General features: G+C 46.8%; 3 protein-coding genes across 3 annotated transcripts; 2 read left to right on the top strand and 1 right to left on the bottom strand.

The window, feature by feature from the left end:
• The first annotated feature begins 1,174 nt into the window (after nt 1-1,174).
• LOC105183025 (transmembrane protein 53) lies at nt 1,175-5,742 on the top strand. The gene is made up of 5 exons (XM_011140869.2): nt 1,175-1,446; nt 1,901-2,108; nt 2,725-2,877; nt 3,267-3,389; nt 3,672-5,742. The coding sequence occupies exons 1-5, from the start codon at nt 1,232-1,234 to the stop codon at nt 3,954-3,956; spliced, it is 984 nt and encodes a 327-aa protein (XP_011139171.2). The 5' UTR covers nt 1,175-1,231; the 3' UTR covers nt 3,957-5,742.
• On the top strand, nt 4,445-10,371 carry LOC112588578 (uncharacterized). The gene is made up of 7 exons (XM_025298911.1): nt 4,445-4,492; nt 6,039-6,268; nt 7,211-7,345; nt 7,459-7,669; nt 7,876-8,253; nt 8,945-9,148; nt 9,266-10,371. The coding sequence occupies exons 1-5, from the start codon at nt 4,445-4,447 to the stop codon at nt 8,074-8,076; spliced, it is 825 nt and encodes a 274-aa protein (XP_025154696.1). The 3' UTR covers nt 8,077-8,253; nt 8,945-9,148; nt 9,266-10,371.
• A 335-nt stretch (nt 10,372-10,706) lies between these two features.
• LOC105190034 (sodium-dependent phosphate transport protein 1, chloroplastic) lies at nt 10,707-13,686 on the bottom strand. Its single transcript, XM_025298918.1, is given in 11 exon segments — nt 10,707-11,285; nt 11,362-11,394; nt 11,396-11,477; nt 11,583-11,727; nt 11,814-11,974; nt 11,976-12,019; nt 12,094-12,225; nt 12,306-12,418; nt 12,536-12,695; nt 12,778-13,163; nt 13,274-13,686. Coding segments are annotated over 10 exon segments (1,218 nt in total). The 5' UTR covers nt 12,970-13,163; nt 13,274-13,686; the 3' UTR covers nt 10,707-11,129.
• Nucleotides 13,687-15,576: the final 1,890 nt, after the last annotated feature.

Here is a 15,576-nt window from a genome sequence, read left to right as displayed (position 1 = left end):
CTCCCGGATGCTGCGAGCGATTCAGCGAGAGAGGCGCCTGCTTCATGACAACCCGTTATACGATGTCGCAAGCCGGCTACAGTGGGCGCCACTAATCTGGGGCATCGAAGAAGATCCACGTAGGATTCGTGACGGTGCGGTGGAGCGAGCGGCGAGCAAGCCGCGCTTTTCTCTTACCATGGGAACACTATTTTACAGATTCCTGCTTCTCCGTTGCTCCATCCGCGAAACTCGATCAACTGATTATTAAGCGGAGAAATTGCTCGGCGAAATCGCCGAATCGGTAAATTCAACGTCCGGATTATTATCAGGTGAGGAATAACCTCGCGGGATTCGGTCTCAGTCTGCGGACAAGAAAATTATCCCCTATGTCCATATTCCTTCGTCGCATATATCGTCACTTTCGTTACTCCGTCCAACCGTGTGTACTCTCTTCTATTTCCATAGAATTATCTTAATAATTCGGAGCTTGTATTTTGCCGAGAGGCGAATCCTCCCTGACGTTTCCCCGGAGTGTCGATTTTCCATCCTCGCGGTCTTTGCACGGCGAAGCTGTCGGTGCACACGATATCTGTAAATAATTGTAAATTGCGCTCGAAGTACGATCTTAACTTATTAGTCTGACTTGATTTGTCATCGGTGAAATTCAAGCGTCACTCTGGACGTCATAACCTGCGTGACATCGACGTTGCGCCAATGCATCCGTCAGTGTGTCCATAGAGACACGCAAGCGTGATGACGCGTTGAGTCGTGAATGAAACGCAGGGACTAACGAAAGGTGCGTTCTCCGCGCCATCGAAACCTTGACCTCACCCGAAATTAAACCGATTCGACCGGTTACTCCGTCTCGCCTTCATACCGGAGTTTCGCCTGAGGAAGAGACGCGTGCGCCTCCGTGCGACCGTAGGCGCCATTGTCCGCTGTAGGCTCGACCTAGCTCCTGTAACTCGCACGACGGATATCGATCCTACGGCACGTTCGCGCGCTCCGAACGGTGTACGCAAGTCCGACGAGTCGAGCGACGAAGAGAGGCTATCCTGGTGTAGCTAGTTTATGCCCGCGCGCGCGCGCCCCCTTGTACCTCTGTTGCACCTCCTCCTCTCTCACTCTCTCTTCTCTCTCTCTCTCTCTCTCTCTCTCTCTCCTTCTTTCTTTCTCACGTTCTCCTCCTCCTCGTCCTCCTTCGTCCCTTTCGTCCTCCTCCTCGCGAACAGCACGGCAATCGGGAGAGATGAGCGACCAGGAGGACCTGGATTATTACATCATGTTCCCGCCGTTCCCGCCGTCTTCGAAGGATCCGACGCTGACGACGACCGGGCAAGATCAACGGGAAGAGTTTGTGTTCGTGTACGAGGAGGATAAGCGACCGGTGGTTGTCCTACTAGGATGGGCCGGCTGTCAAGACCGATACCTGGCCAAATACAGCGCGATCTACGAGGAGAAGAGGTATTTCCGCCCATGTAGGCCGCTTTCTTACGCGAGTTCGCGAGTATGAGTGGGAAGACGAGAGAGAGAGAGAGAGAGAGAGAGAGAGAGAGAGAGAGAGAGAGAGAGAGAGAGAGAGAGCCGAGACGGCACCAGACGAAGCAGAAGAGCACCCCTCGCGTGCTGGACGCGATTCCGACCTCGGAGGCAACGCGATCTGACTTCCGGCTTTCTCTCTCTCTCTCTCTCTCTCTCTCTCCCTCCGTCGATGCATTATTCGCGAGATCGATCGCAAGCGAAGTCCTGCTCGGTGAAACCGCTCGAGTTGGGTTCGGCGCGCGTCCGCTTCATTGGGGACAAACCGGTCGGATAAACAATGATCGATGCTGCATGCTCGGCGCGTGACGCCCGAGCGATTGCGAATCGCTCGTTAATTCCAGCTGCATCCACTGTATCGTTGTGCTCATCTTCGCAGTTGCATCACGCTGCGTTATACCGCGCCGGTGGAGTGTCTGTTTTGGCGCAGGAATAAGATGCCTTATATCGGCAAGCGGCTGCTGCAGGTGATCACCGACAAGCGGCTGGACGAGCACCCGATATTCTTCCACGTCTTCAGCAACGGCGGCGCCATCCTCTACCAGCACGTCAGTCTCGCCATGCAAAAGGCCAATACGCCGTTCAAGGTAGGCAGCGGGGAGCTCACGGGAGTTCGAAGCTGAACTTTCACGCTGCCGCTTTCACATCGGCCTTCGACTGTGGGTCTTTTGGAAAATCGATCTTCGGGAATTCGGTGGGGAGCCAGTGAACGTCGAGCAACGGTAACGTTACTCGTCGATGTTATTATTATTCGCCGCTCGACAATGTGCTTGTCACGTACGACTTGGGTTACACTTGGCGTTCACGTCGTCGAGTATGAAGCGGTAACATTGATGAAATGTGTACGTTGTGGTGCTGTGGGATTCAGCCGAGGTGAAGAGGGTGTACCAACCAGTTCGCGAATTTTACAACAGTCGCAAGGCTTCCTCTGCTGAACGCAACGGCTATAGCTTGATGTTTACTGACAAATTGTCGTACGACGAGACCCGACAGTCTTCAACGTCTCGACGAGTCTGTTGAGATCCGGCGGAAATTCGAAGCGGAGTGAGGCAACGCGAAAGCATGTGTGGTCAGCCGCGAATTATCGGCGACACACTCGACGGCTGCGTTAATATTTAACGCGTGATGGCGGCCCGCTTTGCATAAGAACAGTTTCGGCCGTGATGTACGACTGACTCATCTCCGGCTTTGCCGAAATTGCAGGTCAGAGGAGTGATATTCGACAGCGCGCCCGGCGAGAGAAGATTAACGGCACTCTTCAAGGCGATCAGCGCGATCATCGGCGGCAATCCCCTCACGAACTTGCCGATGTCCTTCGTCATCACGTTCTTCATCTCCGTGCTGTGGTTCTTCGAGGTAAACGTACTACGTCTTTCCGTTTGCCGCGGTTCAGAATCGCTCTTTTGTCTTTCCTTAATCACGACGTTCGTTGTATTCTTGTCGCTTCCGATTCTGCGATGGCAGACTTGCTTGCTCGGCAAAATCAGTTGCCTCATCGTGGAGCATCGTGAAGCTGCGTTAAAGTGAGCGAAAACCTCAAGTCTTCAGCATCGTCTTTTGTCGATCATCTCGATCCGCCGATTGCCATCGACAGGCACGAGATGATTTATCAGTTTCTATCAATCTCCGGATACACTTTGCACGTTCTCGTCATGGTTGTTGATGAGTTGCATCGCTCACTAAAACAGAGCGCTTCAGCTTTGCAGCAATGCTACCAGCTGATGAGCCGATTCATTTTTGTTCAGGTGATCGCGCAGGCCTTCAGCAGAACTCCCATCCAAACGAACCCGATCGCCCTCGCCGAGGAAGCGTACTCTTGGCCTCAACTGTTCTTGTACTCCAACAGCGACACTCTGATCCCAGCGTCCGTGAGTTCCTTTCGCGTTGCGTGATCACAGCCTCGCAGCGACGAGCACGTCTCTCATAGTCTCAGATTTCCGCCGGACGCGCTTCCTCACTTTTCACGAATGAGAAAGAGAGAGAGAGAGAGAGAGAGAGAGAGGAGAGAGAGAGAGAGAGAGAGAGAGAGAGAGACGTGCGTCGTCGTTGACTCGCTCTTCAAGATCGCACCGGTCCGAAGTGCGAGCGGGTCCTCCCACGCGGAGAAAGTGACCGCGCTAGGACTAACTCAGTTCCTGAAATCTGTCCAGGACGTCGAGAAATTCGCCAGTCGCCGAGCCGAGCACGGCGTGCGAGTACAGCTGGTGCTGTTCACCAACTCGCCGCACGTCAAGCACTACGCGACCTACCGCGACGTCTACGTCAACACGGTGTGCAGCTTTGTCCACGAATGCCTGACCTCGCCGAACGCGTCCAGAAGCCTGCTGTCGTCCCTGGACCGCGGCGACGAGCGCGGTTCGCAGAGCTACGACGCGCCGCCCGGGCTCATCAAGCGCGTCGTGCTGCCGCACGAGGCCACGAAGCAGCAGAATTAGAGCGCTGGGCGGAGGTTTAATAGGTAGAATAGAGTGCGAGCAGCCTGCTGGGACCCCAGCCGAGAGACCCCGAGCAGCTGCGAAGGGAGAGAGGATTGTTCGCATCCCCGTATCGTATCGCGTATACGCACAGAAACCACCGCGGAGAAGCAGACAAGCTTGAAAAGCGAGCCTCGTAGAATTCATTCGGCGAGTTTCCTGGTCCCAAGCCGCGCTGGGGGAACAAAATTCCTGCTTCTTCGTTATTTATTTTTTATTTATTTTTTCCACTTTACTCTTATTTATTTATTTATTTTCTCTTACTGCAACGTTCCCTTCCGCTCGTTGTGTTCTCGTCGCTCCAACTGCCGTTTGTGATTCTGTCTGATGGGACGGTTGTGTTACTAGGATGTCAGAGAGTACCTCAGAAACCCGCAGAAAGTTGAGTCGCGCTGAGGCGTATCGCCTATCGGATAATGACCACAGTTGGCGGGAAAAGAACCCTCAGAATGAATTTGCCGACCGGCAGGGATCAGGGAGTCGACCTTGCGGCTTTTGTGAATTTACCAGGATCCTTTTCGATCCACTCGTTCGGCGCAGGGAGACGATGTTCGAGATGCTGGAAACGGTGCTACGTTCGTCGAGCTATTTTATACGAAGGTGCTTATCTCATTCCGCCGAGCGAAGAAGTCACTTCTCGAATCACACACGCTTGGCGCACCGAGCGAGAACGCACACACACACACACACACACACACACACGGTGGCGTAAGATCTTCCAGAAAAGGAGGGAAAACCAAAGAAAAAAATGCCACCGCGCGCTCGGAGCGCGAAAATTCGCGCACATTCTTCCAGCCGCCATCCGACTCCTGCGAGCACGAGCGGCTTGCGGAACGTCGTGCGTTCGCGCGCAATTGACTTCTCGCCAACGATTCCCGAGGCCTATTTCGCTTCGACGGCAGCGACGACGGTGTCCTCGAAGAGTCAAAGCCGAGATCACCCCGGACGAGCTCGCACTGTTCGCGGCATCGTGAGCCTCGTCAGAGAATTCGCCGCGACCATCGCGAAGACAGCGGGGAACAGCCGGATATCTCACGTCCTCTCTCTCCTTCGCCTTCGTCCCTTCCTGCCCACCCCCTATACGTTGTCCCTGTGTCAGCTTGATTCTTCGTTCGTATCTTCCGTTCCGACCTCTTCCGCCACCGATATGCCCGAGCGACCACGCGGATCCCTTTAGAAGCTTCGCAAGTACTCGTAGTCTCACGGACGCGCTCGTCCTTCACGCGGCTCTCTCGCCCGCGCAGGACCCAACGACTCTCTCGTTGGCCGGACGTCGAGGCGCGACAATGTAGGGTGTAACGGTCAACTCGCGCTAATTTCTAGGACGAGATCTCTATAGGAAAGTCGTACGTAATGAATAATATCGCGCAGTGTTGTTGCTTTCACACTCTTTACATCTCTCTCTCTCTCTCTCTCTCTCTCTCCCCCTCTTTATACTACGTGAGAAGAACCCGCACAAAAGGATCAAGCTGGACTTGATTTGAGCTTTCGCAACTCACGGCCCGATTGCATGGCATTTAATATCGACTAAGAAACTACGAGCGCAAAACATTTTCCTTGTATCTCAAATTATATCAGTGATAAACGAGGCCCGGCGCGATCCCGTCGCCTGGGGGTTTAGCTGTATCGGATGTCGTCGTAAAGGACGACATCTATACATATATAAATATAAATATATATAAAAATAATATAATATATTTTGATCTGTCGATTAGTTACACGAATAAAGACTGATAAATATCTGCGACGTTCTGTTCTTCTGATTTCAAATTCGACTTGCGACCATTCCTACATTCGCTCTTCCCTGCTCCCCTCCCCCCTTTCCAGTGTTCTTCTCTTGTTAAATCGAGTCTTGACGTCGCTCGCTCGCGATCATCGTGCCGGGAAGGTTGTCATCGATGACCGCCGCGCAATCCACGGGCCTTCTCTTCCCGTGCGAGCCTGGTCGCTTGGAGCTCGAAAGGCTCGCTGAAAAGTGGAAGATACAATCCCATCGAGTGTAACTTGAAGAAAGTTCCGAAAAGGGGAGAACTGTCCGCTTAGACAGTTTCCTTCATCCTCGAGACGTCATCGAGGCGATCCGACGCCTCATCGCGCGTCGACACCCTTCGGATCGCGACGAGTCAGATCGCGGCCCGCGCCAAGGAGCAAAATCGCGAGGAGTACAACAGAATTAACGCCTTGACAGTTTTCCTGCAGGACGCAGAGCGAGAAGCGCCGTCGGGGCCGGCGGCTCAATCCGACGGACGATTGCCCGCGCTCTCAGCGACGAGGTGAGCACCCAAATTGCACGCTCGTGCGGCGGTTGCACGCGCATGGAATGACGGGACCACAGACTTCTATATTATATACTAAACCAGTATTTTTCAACCTTTTTTATCTCACGGCACACTTAAACCTATAGTTGAACTTCCGCGGCACACTTAAATTATGACGATCAAAAGAAGAATATATCTTTTTTGATTTATCTATTACTACACGAACAAAATGCACCATCACGGCCAAAAAATGAAAACAAAACAATTTATTATAATTTGTAATAAAAAGATGACAATTAAAATTCTTAAAAATTTTCACGGCACACCTTGGATCCTCTCACGACACATCGGTTAAAAATCGCTGCACCAGACCGATAACTGGTCCTCTTTTACATGTCCCCTAACAATGTGTATTAAAATTTCGCACGTGCGCGTTGCAAGGTCCCGAAAGGCACGTATCTGCACCGTACAGGCATAGAGTCTCTTGTTCACCTCCGTGGCGGTTGGATGTGGTTCCTGTAACTAGACATATTTTTTGATCGTGGAGACTGCGTACGCGTCGTCCCTGTTTTTCTTTTACCTTCATACCACTGGAAAATGGCGTATGGACAAAACTGAATGCAGTCCGGAGCCATATATTGAACTGAACCGAACTGAACCGTACAGGCATTTTTACTCCAGAAAATGTCAATATTTATCCAATATTTAATATTCCCTCTTGCAATGTCGCATTCAATAACACATTCAATGTTCACATAAATATTAAATATTGGATAAATATTAACATTTTCTAGAATACAAATGCCTGTGTGGTGCAGTTACATTCCTTTCGGGACCTTGCAATACGCATACACGCATGATTCTATGTTTTACGTAAGGGATGCTTTTATACATGAAAACTAATGGAAGTTCTCAGTCTAGCTTATATATAGAAGTCTGTGGAACGCGAATTTCCAGGCACTTGCGGAAATCGCGGCGCGCTGCTCGAAAGCCGGCTAAAGGAACGACGGAATCACAGTATTCCGCGCAGGACAACAAAGGCGGAGACGAACGGCGCTGCGAAGGCTCCGAGCGCACAAATGTTTGCACAAGGTAAAGGCCGTGCTTCTTTTTTCGTTGATAATCGCGATTCAGTGCACGCTGGTCGCTACGCGTTCGAACAATTTCAAGACGACCAAGTAAAGTTGCGACTCCACCAATTGCAGAGCGCGTCTGGCTAACGTCGAGCGGCAGCAATCGTCAAAATCCTCGTGGGCTCCCAAGGCGCACAGCGATCCCGCTGGCAATCTGGATCCGCGAAAGGATCGGTCGAGTAACGACATCAATGGCAGTCCACGACTCGACACGGTTCCAAATTTAATCCAGACGAAGCGGTCCAGGAAGGGGTTTCGTGCAGCTAAAGCTGGGCGCGACATTGTACGCTCAATCGGTGCTTCTGTTCTTTTTAATTAAACGCGTGGCCTTTAATTAATCCCACTCCCCCCCTCTCTCTTTCTCTCTAGAAATTGTACGCGTAGTACGCGTGCTGTAGTTAAAAATTTCGTTGAGATCGCAGCGAGATCTCTTTTCCCGTTACGAGAGCGGCTCATTATCGACGTTAATGAGAAAACTCTCCGAAACAGATAGCGGAGAATATAACAAAGCAGGGCAAAAAAGTGCGCCCGAGTCGCGTGAGAGTCCCGGCAACAAGGAATCTCGTCTACGAATTTCGCCTGTCCGACCGCGCCGAGCGCACGAATTCATTAACGCCGCACGTCCGCTCGCTGCCGTCCGCGCGCAACCCGGGTCAAGGGTCAGCTCTTGCGAAAACAGGTGTCGAGTAGAAATCATACTATACCATTTTACTCGTACGTTAAAATATACGCTGAACACCGTATACAACGTTGATCGAGCGTGAACGAGCAGGACGATTTTCTTATGTCATCTCCGACGTACCTTCCAACTGTTTGGAAGTGTACAAGGATGAAGAATACGATGAGAGGAAAGCTCTGCTTTACAGGGTGAGTCTTTTTAATTTTAACAAGCAAATATTTCGAAAATGTACAACTTTACAAAAAGATGTTTCAAATGAGATGTTTCAAATGTTGTATGGTTTAAAGGGGGACAATTATCGACTTTTATCGACTTATCGACTTTTGGAAATTTCAAAATCACCAAATTAACAAAAGTCAGGACGCTATTCTAACAATATATTCTTGAAATCAAGTAGAATAAAAAAGTCAAGTACTATTTTTTTTTCAGACAAATAGCGAGATATCGAAAGTTAAATATTGAAAAAATTATCAAATTTTGCTTAAATATAATAAAATATAATAAAAATAGTCAAATAAAAAAATATTTCAGACAAAAGTTGTTAAAATTAATTGGTAGAAAAAGAAGATATAATAAAAAATTAAGATTTCCATTTGGAAAAATTAAGATGATCTTTATTTGACCCTAAATACACGTTTCAAGGTCAAATCAAGGGCACTATTGTACGTCTGCCTTTAAACCATGCAACTTTTATATATATATGTTCGGGTTAGAACGTCTTAAGACGTCCGATTCCTAACTTTTATTTGAAACATTTGTTTTGTAAAATTGCACATTTTCGAAATATTTGCCTATATTAAGATTTAGAGATTATTAAAAAGACTCTAACCCTATATATTCTAACCCGCGGGAATTAATATCCGTTGACTGTATATGTAGCTCCTACGTTGACCAAGTCTGTATTGAATCGTAACGCGGCCCTTGTGAGACGGGAAACGTCAGTCCTGCCGGAATTAAATTCGCGCGTTGACTTCATAACGGATAATCCAGACTCAACAGGTCCTGATCGGGACGCCTGCCTGCCGGAACTCGACAAGGAGGGCCGGAGGACTGGAACAGCGAGCAAAAGACTGAATGCCGGACGTGAGTCTCTTTGTTTTGGCCATTTTCCTGCTCGCTTTTTCTCCTTTAAAGAATTCCCCCAATCGCGATTGTATCCAGACCTGCACAAAGAAAGAACAATAATCATTCACACTCCAGATAAGCAAAGCGACATAAACCGCGAGGTAGAATACGTAAAGTCGGCTTGGCGAGCGTTGCAGCAGGGCCAGAATTGGACGAAGGAGAAGGCCGACGTCTGCACGAGCAAGGGGCGCGCGATAATCGGCGAGATGACGCGTGACATGGACAGACTTCAGAAGCGGCACCTGAGACCCGGTGCGAACCGTTACCTGCGCAAAAGCGCGACCGACGTCTTACAAGCGGCAGCGAGCAGGCCGAGCTTGGAGAGGGACGTCGAAATCGCGAGAAGGATCATTTTTCCCAAGCGAAGAGCAAGGTTCGAATCGGCAGGTTACGACCATCCGAGCAACCTCGATTTAATCGACGAAGACACGACACCTGCGCTATTCGGCGGAGCCGCGAGTACGTCAGCGGATGAACGTTCGAGCGGCGACAACTTGTCGCCGGGGCTTGTTGCCGCGAAGACGCGATCTGTGCATACGAATGCACACGCGCGTGGTATCGTTGATGGTGTCAGATGGTGCGAAAAGCAAGATACGGGCATGACGTTTAAAGGCGACGGCGCACAGAGAACGAGCGTCAGAGCTTCTATCGAGAAGTATTTGCAAGATTACATCGGCAGGACTCGCAAGTTGCCCGATGTCGAGGCGGACGAGCGTTTACGAGACGCGAAAGTAGCGAGCGATATAGCAGGTACACTCGCGAGCCTCGATATCGGGTCGCCTTGCTTTTACGGGAAATGCGAAAACACCTGCGGTGATACGGAGAGAAGCGCGAGAGAGGACATCGAGGAAAATCGCTGTTCGGACACGTCCGCCGATGTCGTTGGACGGAGCAAGGACACGTTCTCGCCTGAGAATAACTTGGAGCTCGTCGACGCGAAACTCGCTGGTACTTGGAAACAATCGAATGCGACTGCTTGCGAAGATCACGCTTTTATTAAAACAGGATTGGACATTCTGAACAAAAGTGTACTCACAAATAAATTGTCGCAGATATTGCGGTCGGAATACTTAAGAAAGGACCTGCTCTTGTAAACCATATAATATAATGTCAGTCGCGTCTGATGGCCGCATAAAAGCATCGTCTTGCTTCTTAGAATCAGCTCGCTTTGTGTTACTGTTAACCATTTGTAAATTTTAAGGTCATGTAAACCTTGCTGTTTTGCCGACTTCCCCGCGACACACCGATCAATCGTGTCTCTCTTGCTCCTCTTCTCTTTCTTCGATGTTTTAAATTACTTAAAAATATATATATATATATAAACGTGAAAGTTCAAATTTCTTTTATATACAGTCTTACGCGTTATATATAGAATATACACTTCGTGTCCTATATAACTCTGGTTAAATTAAAATCTGATATATCAGAACATATCACAAAATGTTTTCCGCATTAATTCACTATGTGTATATATATATATATATATATATAATATGTGTGTATATATATATATATACATATAATATAAATTAAAGCGCATAATAAATTTCGCAAACACGTCCTCGGTTAATCCTTTAAGCCAATCTCGTCCTGTACATCCATGCTATATAAATAGAGACTATGGCACTATTTCTGAAAATCACATTCAACTAATTCAATGATGATCACTCAATTAAAATATAAATACAGCAACTTGATATGTTATCGACTGGCCGATGCGTAATGAATCGAACGCGCCGCATAAATGTGTACGAATGTATATGTATATATGCGTGTAGTGTTTGTGGTGTGTAACTTTCGCGGGTATTCACAGTTAAAACTAGAAAATCGCTCATAACAGACTCAATGCAAATATGCATCTCTGCATGGTCTTCAACGGACACTCAAACGCTCCCTTCTCTTCGGTGATGCGCAACCGTTGCCCGAAGGATAGAACATATCACAATACTGGAAGCGCCGAGCTGTGGTTTTGGTATATTATAGCCCCAGTGAAATTAATTGCGGCCGCTAACACAAACACCGGCATCCATCAGCCGTGCGAGGCAGTCACTAGCTCGGCCGTCAGCGGGCCGCATAGAATTCCAGGTACTTTCGCCTAAGAATGGACCACGTGACATATTAATCAATGCTACACTGTGATATGTAGATGTATACTTCAAAAGTATCCTTACAATCGTATTTGAAACTGCGAATGTAACTCCCCCCATGATTCGGAGCTATATCCGCGTGATTGCTGAGATGCCCGGCAGAATTGCACGCACAGAGGCCCATGGATATCGAAACGAAGCTGCAAAATTGCAATTCGCGTGTGATTCATGCAAAATCCCATTATCATGAAAGCAAAACAAACGATAGTGCAAATGTATAGTGATATAGAGATTGTTGCACATACATGACTGCCGCGAGGAGATTATCAACGGCACAGAAAGCCAATAGGAATGCACCTGGTCCTACTAGGCCTATATTTGTCATTAATCTTCTCACGGACAATACCGACCACCTCTTTTGTATCAAGCTATCAGCACTATGACCAGCAACTGCGATAAAACAAACAAGAAAAATGTTTTTCCAGACACATTTTAATAAAATTGGAAGATTGCAATTTGCTATTGTGCTCACTCACCAATACCAATAAGAGAGTTAACAATGTAAGGGAGAGCCGTCAAGCTGATGCTTCTCTTATCCGCGGACAGATTTCTTGCCAAGTAAGTTGGCAGCCATTGCATTATTATATAATTAGTCCAGTTCATTGCAAAATGCGCTATGTACAAAGCCCAGAGGCCAATGAACAATAAATTCGGTCCATCGCAAGTTTCTATTTTGAGTTACCTATCAAATATTCAGAAATGCGTGTTGTATCTATCGCACAGTAATCAAATGTAAATAACAACCTAGAAATTCACCTTAGGAACAAATAACGGTATTTCGTCCTGAGAGTTAGTTTCCTGATACAGTATCAGCCACAACAAAGTCCACAAAATACCTGTAGTCTCAAATAGGTAAAATCCACTTTGCCATGCCAAGCGTGGGCATATCTGGAAAAGAGAGTACAGTGGAGAACATAAGTATTTACCTGTAACTTGTAAAATACGATCTTCCGTATGATTAAACTTACAACAGATGCGACCACTCGGCCGACAGAGCCGGCAGCTATCAAATAACCAAAAGCACGTGATCTTTCCTCCATAGAAACATTATGGGCAAATAAGTGAAATAACACTGGTAGGCCTGTGGAGAAAGAACAACCTATTGACTGTTATATCACACAATATAATAATATAATAATCAACAATATAATAAATCGTAATCCTACCACTGGATGTCCTACCATTACTTCAAACTTACCTAATCCTTCACAGAGTCCTAAAACTACCCTGCAAACTATCAACAATGGCAAAGACTGTACTAGCAACGGAGTGACCACTGTACTAATTGACCATAACAGAACTGCTAGCATGAGTACTGTCTTGCAACCAAAGCGACTCGCTGTACTAGCACCGATAATCTTAAAGAAGAAACAAAACAACACATTGATACAAATATACATGTTTACATAACAATGATACATAAGTAGTTTGTTACTTCACCTGACTGGTAAAGTATCCGAAAGCGAAGGCAGAGAGTATCCAGCCTTGCAAGTACAGGTTCCACTTAAACTCATCGGTCATTGGCACGATCGCGATCGGCATGATGACTCGGTCTGCAGCGTTGATGAAATTCGCGGCGGAGCAGAGCGCTACGATTTGCGATGTACGGGGCAGCATCCTGAATCTCGGCATCTTCGGCCTCTGTGCTCGCGAGTTAACCTCTTTCGTTCACAAACGGTCAAACAGTAGTCACATCGCACAGTCTGAGCAGATTTCTCGCGACGTGCTCTCGCCTTTTCTCTTCACTTTCTTGCGTGATTTCACGCAAATCGTGTACATGCCCGTATTTCGTGCGGAAGGGAAAGATAGTGAACGTAAGAGTGAAACTAGAACAGAAGCCTAACCTCAACACTACTGTGAAAAGCGAAATGCTTTACAACGAAGTATCGCGAGAGTTTATCAGTAAAATAACCAAAATCATCGGGAACGCGCTGACCTGTTCGTGTTGTAGCGATAAATGCGTTGTCTTGGTGTTAGAAATTACGATTAAATGCCATAATGACGTGAGGAAACCCGGAGCGGAGCGCAAGTATGCGTATTGTAAAATTGTCTTTCTTTCCCTCTCTCGCTCTCTTAATTCTGACTCCAAACGTCTAATCAGACAATTTCCCAATGCCATTGTTCGGTGAATATTATTAAAGTTTGGTTAAGCGTCATTGTTCGATTCGGAGGTTGGAATTGGATTCCGTATTGTAAAATTGACAATTTGACGTGTCAACACGGAGTACGTTCCACTTGGCGATCGCGTCAGCCGCGAACGTTCTATCCTTATTTCTTGCTGAATGCTAAACAGAAACAAAATGATAACCTGCTCGGACGCAATCACCAAATGGAACTTACCCGAAAAGAACGATGTTCGATCGATGAATCGATGTTCGATTCTACTTTCCTTTGAGGAAAGCCTACAGGCCTGGGTCTGGCACCAAAATAAAGTCCTCTCAAAACCCTACATTTTCGACTACATGGACGACTCTCTACTCCCAGTAGAAGCGGAGATATCAACGGAGAAAGGTTGGAAAACTTTAATCTTCGATATCTCCTAAACGGTTAGAGATACAGGCCTGGTTCTGGCAACAAAATAAAGTCCTCTCAAAACCCTACATTTTCGACTACATGGACGACTCTCTACTCCCAGTAGAAGCGGAGATATCAACGGAAAAAGGTTGGAAAACTTTAATCTTCTATATCTCCTAAACGGTTAGAGATACAGGCCTGGTTCTGGCACCAAAATAAAGTCCTCTCAAAACCCTACATTTTCGACTACATTGACGACTCTCTACTCCCAGTAGAAGCGGAGATATCAACGGAGAAAGGTTGGAAAACTTTAACATAAAACTTTATTTAAACAATAAATGTTTAAATAAGATATCAACGGAGAAAGGTTGGAAAACTTTGACTATAACTTTATTTAAACAATAAATGTTCCCCGGGGGGAAGTCCCCCGGAGTAAATACAGTATTATTATAAGCATAGGCCCGACGCCATTTCTATATAGTTTATTGTCGGGGGACAGTTCGCCCCCCCCGACAGTGGGCATAGAATAAATTTTATAGTATATATTATACTGCCTGGGGACATTATGCCCCCCTCGACGATGGGCAACACGACGCATATTACCTATATGCACGTAGGAGTAATAGTATAATTGCCCAAGCTAGCAGACTTGGGCAATGTGCTTCATCCTCCACGTGCTCCATTTATCATATTTTTATAGTATTTTTTCTGTAGGATCACCCGCTCTGTGTCCCGCGCGCCCAGGAAGCAGACTTCTCTGCTATAGAGACGCCGGCCCTTCAACCAATCTGTTAAATACGCGACATCCACACTCAATTATCCTCGCGATCCACACTCAGTTATCGAACTCTGAATGGAATGTCGGATTTCCGAAAAAATCTTTCGATCCGAGGGACATGGAAATATTCGACTCGAGGGACAAAAATCGGCGACAACTCTTTCAATTTTGGTTTTAGCGTTCCGAGTGTTAATAATAATCTTCAGAACTCGTGAGGGGCTAACCAGAACTCTGAATGAAACATCGAATTTCCGAAAAAAAATTTTACGTGTTTAATAAACAATCAATTTTTTTGAAAATCCAATGTTTTATTCAGAGTTCTGGTTAGCCCCTCACGAGTTCTAAAGATTATTATTAACACGCGACGCGCTAAAACCAAAATTGGTAGAGTTCTTGCCATTTTTCGTTTTCTAATTCGAGAATTTTAAATATAATTTTTCTTATTGTTTTAAACAGAACTGTTTTTAAAACTTATCTAGAACTATAGAACTTAAAAATCTATCTAGAACTCTAAAAAAATTGTCATTTTTTACATAATGAGGGGCGTCGTGAAGTTGGCCCTCCGATTTTTAAAATGGTACTTTCTCTACTTTAAATAACGGAACTCTTTCTATAAAGGATTGCAAACTCCAGAACTCTGCGAGGAGCATTCAGAACTCTAATAATTTTTTTCAAATTTGAAGAATGAAGGGCCATCTTCACAGAGGTGATGGAGCGAACACATTCTCTGTCTCTCTTTTGCTTGGCTCGTTGAAACAAGTCGAGCGGAGGGCGGGGTCTCAGAGGAAGTGTCATCGACGAAACGTGCAATGCTTGCGATGCCCGTGTGTTGTATGCAATACGTGCATTTTCTTAAAAAATGAAAAAAAATTTATTGTGATACACGTATGTTGTATGCAACACGTGCATTTTCCTAAAAAACGAAAAAAAAATGATTGGCGAAAAAG

This window comes from Harpegnathos saltator, unplaced genomic scaffold (genome assembly GCF_003227715.2).
Source record: "Harpegnathos saltator strain DR-91 unplaced genomic scaffold, Hsal_v8.6 scaffold248, whole genome shotgun sequence".
Taxonomy (NCBI): Eukaryota; Metazoa; Arthropoda; class Insecta; order Hymenoptera; family Formicidae; genus Harpegnathos; species Harpegnathos saltator.
This window is presented reverse-complemented; position numbering and strand designations above follow the sequence as displayed.